General features: G+C 23.6%; 1 protein-coding gene across 1 annotated transcript in view; it reads right to left on the reverse strand.

Moving 5' to 3' along the window:
* LOC134294956 (tumor necrosis factor receptor superfamily member 25-like) overlaps positions 1-1,894 on the reverse strand; it is a 12,892-nt gene extending 10,998 nt beyond the window's left edge. Inside the window, exon 1 of the mRNA XM_062966897.1 lies at positions 1,567-1,894. Within this exon, the coding sequence (XP_062822967.1) occupies positions 1,567-1,596 (30 nt within the window). The 5' untranslated portion in view covers positions 1,597-1,894. The remainder of the gene's footprint in view (positions 1-1,566) is intronic.
* Positions 1,895-7,500: the final 5,606 nt, after the last annotated feature.

Genomic DNA, 7,500 nt, shown 5'->3' on the forward strand with positions numbered 1-7,500 from the left:
ATGGATATATATGTATGTGTGTATACATATGTATATATGTGTATATATCTGTGTGCATGCATATGTATGTATATGTGTATGTATGGGTATCTATGTGTGTGTATATGTGTATATATGTATGTGTATATATGTGCGTGTGTGTATGTGTATATATGTATGTGTATATATGTGTGTGTGTGTATGGAAATATATGTATGTGTGTATACATATGTATATATGTGTATATATCTGTGTGCATGCATATGTATGTATATGTGTATGTATGGGTATATATGTGTGTATATGTGTGTGTATGTATGTGTATATATGTATGTGTGTATACATATGTATATATATGTGTGTACATTTGTGTATATATGTGTATATATATGTGTGTGTATATATGTGTGTATGGATATATATGTGTATGTATGGGTATATATGTGTATATATGTGTGTATGTATGGGTATATATGTGTATATGTGTGTGTGTGTGTATGTATGGATATATATGTATGTGTGCATACATATGTATATATGTGTGTGTGTATGTGTGTGTGTATATGTGTATATATATGTATGTATGTGTATATCTGTATGTGTGTATGGATATATATGTATGTGTGTATACATATGTATATATGTGTATATATCTGTGTGTATGCATATGTATGTATATGTGTATGTATGGGTCTATATGTGTGTGTATGTATGTGTATATATGTATGTGTGTATACATATGTATATATATGTGTGTATGTTTGTGTATATATGTGTATATATATGTGTGTGTATATATGTGTGTATGGATATATATGTGTGTGTATGTATGGGTATATATGTGTATATATATGTGTATGTATGGGTATATATGTGTATATATATGTGTATGTATGGGTATATATGTGTATATATGTGTGTGTGTGTGTATGTATGGATATATATGTATGTGTGCATACATATGTATATATGTGTGTGTGTATGTGTGTGTATATGTGTATATATATGTATGTGTATCTGTATGTGTGTATGGATATATATGTATGTGTGTATACATATGTATATATGTGTGTATATATGCATGTATGTGCATATATGTGTGTGTATGGATATATATGTATGGGTGTATACATATGTATATATGTATGTGTGTATATATATGTGTGTGTGTGTGGATATATATGTATGGGTGTATACATATGTATATATATGTGTGTGTATATATGTATGTATATATGTGTGTGTATATGTGTATATATATGTGTATATGTGTATGTATGTGTATATATGTGTGTGTGTATATGTATATATGTGTATATATATAGATTATATATTTGTGTAATTTATATTTATATGTAGACATGTATTAATATACTATGTATTTATATACATATAATATATATATATATATATAGTAATAATACTATGTATTAATATACATACATATATATATAAAACCAACCTCTTCTGTGAATTTGGAGAAAGTCAAATTCCCCGTTGGCAGAGAAATCCCAGGAGTGGGTCCCCCAGAGGGCATCTAGTCCAGCCCCCAAACCCCTCTGAAGCCCCCAAAGTGGGGTAACTTACCAGTGCGGACGCGGCCAGCCGGCTGCCCATGCCTTTGGGGTCCGGGGGTCCGTCAGCCACCCCTCCGGAGGTCCCGGGGCAGCTCCATTGGGGCCGACACAGCCGAGAAAGAATGAGAAAATGCCCACAGAGGAGCCTTTAAAGCAAGGAAGGAAGGAAGGAAGAAAGAAAGGAAGGAGAAAGTGCTGCCGGAGGAGGAGGAGGAGTGCAAACCCGGCCTTTCATCTCCAAATGACAATTCTGCTGGGCTTGCACTCTTTGCGAGGTTGAATCTATACATTATATATAATATATTTATTATATTATTCTATATTTACATGTTGCCATTCAGTAAAGTAAGATTACCAAATTAGTATAGTTCATTATCTTACTACATTATCATTTATCATATATTTTAGAGTATTATATTATTTTACTACTATATTTAGCTTTTATACATATATATATATATATATATATATATATATATATATATATATAATATATTTTATACATTTTATAAATTTTAATATATTTTATATACATATATATATATATTACTACTTATTTTATATATTTATATATGTATACATTATCATTTATCATATAGTATTATTTTACTGTTATATTTATTTTACTACTATATTTAGCTTTTATACATATATATATATATATATATATATATATATATATAATATTTTATACATTTTATACATTTTTATATATTTTATACATATATATATATATATATTACTACTTATTTTATATATTTATATATGTATACATTATCATTTATCATATAGTATTATTTTACTGTTATATTTATTTTACTACTATATTTAGCTTTTATACATATATATATATAATTATAATTCTATTTTTTACTACTTATTTTATATATTTATATATGTATACATTATCATTTATCATATAGTATTATTTTACTGTTATATTTATTTTACTACTATATTTAGCTTTTATACATATATATATATAAAATTATAATTCTATTTTTTACTACTTATTTTATATATTTATATATGTATACATTATCATTTATCAAATAGTATTATTTTACTGTTATATTTATTTTACTACTATATTTAGCTTTTATACATATATATATATAATTATAATTCTATTTTTTACTACTTATTTTATATATTTATATATGTATACATTATCATTTATCATATAGTATTATTTTACTGTTATATTTATTTTACTACTATATTTAGCTTTTATACATATATATATATAATTATAATTCTATTTTTACTACTTATTTTATATATTTATATATGTATACATTATCATTTATCATATAGTATTATTTTACTTTTATATTTATTTTACTACTATATTTAGCTTTTATACATATATATATATATATAATTATAATTCTATTTTTTACTACTTATTTTATATATTTATATATGTATACATTATCATTTATCATATAGTATTATTTTACTGTTATATTTATTTTACTACTATATTTAGCTTTTATACATATATATATAATTATAATTCTATTTTTTACTACTTATTTTATATATTTATATATGTATACATTATCATTTATCATATAGTATTATTTTACTGTTATATTTATTTTACTACTATATTTAGCTTTTATACATATATATATATAATTATAATTCTATTTTTTACTACTTATTTTATATATTTATATATGTATACATTATCATTTATCATATAGTATTATTTTACTGTTATATTTATTTTACTACTATATTTAGCTTTTATACATATATATATATAATTATAATTCTATTTTTTACTACTTATTTTATATATTTATATATGTTACATTATCATTTATCATATAGTATTATTTTACTGTTATATTTATTTTACTACTATATTTAGCTTTTATACATATATATATATAATTATAATTCTATTTTTTACTACTTATTTTATATATTTATATATGTTACATTATCATTTATCATATAGTATTATTTTACTGTTATATTTATTTTACTACTATATTTAGCTTTTATACATATATATATATATATATATATATATAATTTTATTTTATTATTTTACTACACTCATTTTATATATTTATATATGTATAATTATACATTATTATAAGAAATTATATTATCATATGTATATTATATATACATAATATTTATAATTATAATATATTAATATTAATATTAATATAATATTAATATAATAATAATATAATATATTATATATCATATATCATACTATAATACATTATTATAAGAAATTATATTATATTTATATTATATATACTTAATATTATAATAATATATAATATATTAATATTAATATAATATTAATATAATAATAATATAATATATATTATATATCATATATCATACTATAATACATTATTATAAGAAATTATATTATATGTATATTATATATACATAATATTATAATAATATATAACATATTAATAATATAATATTAATATAATAATATAATAATAAATAATATATATTATATATCATACATCATATGATAATACATTATTATAAGAAATTATTCATATATCGTATTATAATTATTATAAGAAATTATATTTCTATTATATATACATAATATTATAATATATAACATATTAATATTAATATAATATTAATATAATAATATAATAATAAATAATATATATTATATATCATATATCATATTATAATACATTATTAAAAGAAATTATATTATCATATTTATATTATATATATAATACTTATAATAATATATAATATAATATTAATATAATAATATAATATGTAATATATATTATATATCATATTTATATTATACATTTATATATGTATAATAAATTATTGTAAGTAATATAATAATAATATATATTATATATCATATATCATATTATAATACATTATTATAAGAAATTATATTATCATATTTATATTATATATATAATACTTATAATAATATATAATATAATATTAATATAATAATATAATATGTAATATATATTATATATCATATATCATATTTATATTATACATTTATGTATGTATAATTATAAATTGTAAGTAATTATTATAGTACTATATTTTATATATATATATATATATATATATATAATCATTATATTTCATTATTGTACTGCTATTATACTTTTTATAATATTATACAGTGTAGTCATTGCAATTTGATTCCCAGGATCGCACAGCAAAGTGGCGCCAAACTGGGTTAACTCCGAAGTGTAGACGCAAGCAGCCTCGTTGAGAGCGAGGAAACTTCTGATTGTATGCAAAGCAGCGGAAACGCTGAATTTGCAATTTCGCAGAAATGCTTATTTTTTCCCCTTTGCAAAAGTTCCAAGAAAAGGAAATGCAACAGAAAAAAAGACATTTTGCAGTCGGAAGGGGCCCCTAAAGGCCATCTAGTCCATCCTCATGCCAAGCAAATAGGTAAACATAACCCCAAAAAGAGAGAAATAACACGCAAAAGACATATATTGGGAAGCCTAGGGTTTAATGTTGGATTTTAGCATTAACCTTAGCCCAAAATCTGATTTATTTTGGGAAAAGCAGCCCAGAAACATTCATATAAAACCAAGGGGACAAGTGCATCCAAAGGAGTGTATGTATATGTATATGTATATATAGTGTGTATATAAATATATATGTGTATATATATATAGTGTCTATACAATTATATATATAATATATAATTATATACACACATAAATATATGGTGAATGTATATATAATTATATATAGTATATATGGTGAATGTATATATAATTATATATAGTATATATGTTATTATATGCACACACATATAATTATGTATACACAGATAGTATATGTAGTGTATGTATATACAATTATATACTATATCTATAATTATATATACACACATATGAATGTATATATAATTACATATACAATTATATAATATATAAGTATATATACACATATATAATGCATATAATTATACACACGTACATATATGGTGAATGCATATATAATTATATATAGTATATATGTTATTATATACACACATATAGTTATATATACACATGTAGTATATGTAGTGCATGTATATACAATTATACACTATGTACAATTATATATACACATGTATGAATGTATATATAATTACATATACAATTACATAATATATAATTATATATACACATATATAGTGTATGCATGTAATTATACACACGTACATATATGGTGAATGCATATATAATTATATATAGTATATATGTTATTATATACACACACATATAGTTATGTATTCATGGATAGTATGTGTATGTATATACAATTATATGCTATATATAAAAAATTATATATTCACACATGTATGAATGTATATATAATTACATATACAATTACATAATATATAATTATATATACACATATAGTATATGTAGTGTATGTACATACTATTATTATGTGGTATTAGTATATATAATTACATATACAATTACATAATATATAATTATATATACACATATAGTATATGTAGTGCATGTATATACAATTATATACTATATATATAATTATATATACACACATATATGAATGTATATATAATTACATACACAATTACATAATATATAATTATATACACACATATAGTATATGTAGTGCATGTATATACAATTATATACTATATATATAATTATATATACACACACATATGAATGTATATATAATTACATACACAATCATATAATATATAATTATATATACATATGTACACAATTATTATGTGGTATTATATATAATTATATATACACAAATAAATATATGGGGAATGTATATATAATTATATATAGTATATATGTTATTATATACATACACATATAGTTATATACACGCATACATATATAGTGAATGTATATATAAATATATACTATATATAATTATATATACACACATATTATATATATATATATATATACACAACTGTGTGTACATATACATACATATACATATACATACAGGGTTAGGTTTAATAAATACGCACACACAAAAAACACAGAACCTTTTCTGATCAATTATTGCCATTGATCCGTAATCAATGAAAGTATCAGGTGCCCAATCTGAGTCCTTTCTTGATCAATTATTGCCATCGATCTATAATCAATTAAGACGTATTGGGTGCTCAATACAATCCCAAACCAATATCGCTATTGATCCGGACTCTGTTTGTTTTCCAATTGATTATTGCCATTGATCCGGAATTGATCGGAGAGGGTTTTTTGATCGATTGGGAGCCGTAACAATGATCAATACTCCTAATAATCGCATTCTTCCCTTCCTCGTTCCTTTCCCAACATTCAGGTTCCGTCTTGATTATTGATCGTTATCCGATCCCTCCCGACAGATGCCATCCCGCCCCGGACGAGGCGACCTCGAGGCGAATTATATTCCCTGACGCATTTATCATTGAACTCTATGGAGTTGGGATCCCCCAAAGGCCATCTAGTCTGTCCCCATGAAGACACCCTCCGATCCCTCCCGACAGATGGCCATCCCGCCCCGGACGAGGCGACCTCGAGATGAATTTATTCCATGACGCATTTATCATTGAACTCTATGGAGTTGGGATCCCCCAAAGGCCATCTAGGTCTGTCCCCATGAAGACACCCTCCGATCCCTCCCGACAGATGGCCATCCCGCCCCGGACGAGGCCGACCTCGAGATGAATTATATTCCCTGACGCATTTATCATTGAACTCTATGGAGTTGGGATCCCCCAAAGGCCATCTAGTCTGTCCCCATGAAGACACCCTCCGATCCCTCCCGACAGATGGCCATCCCGCCCCGGACGAGGCGACCTCGAGATGAATTATATTCCATGACGCATTTATCATTGAACTCTATGGAGTTGGGATCCCCCAAAGGCCATCTAGTCTGTCCCCCATGAAGACACCCTCCGATCCCTCCCGAC

The sequence above is a fragment of the Anolis carolinensis genome, unplaced genomic scaffold (assembly GCF_035594765.1).
Source record: "Anolis carolinensis isolate JA03-04 unplaced genomic scaffold, rAnoCar3.1.pri scaffold_39, whole genome shotgun sequence".
Taxonomy (NCBI): Eukaryota; Metazoa; Chordata; class Lepidosauria; order Squamata; family Dactyloidae; genus Anolis; species Anolis carolinensis.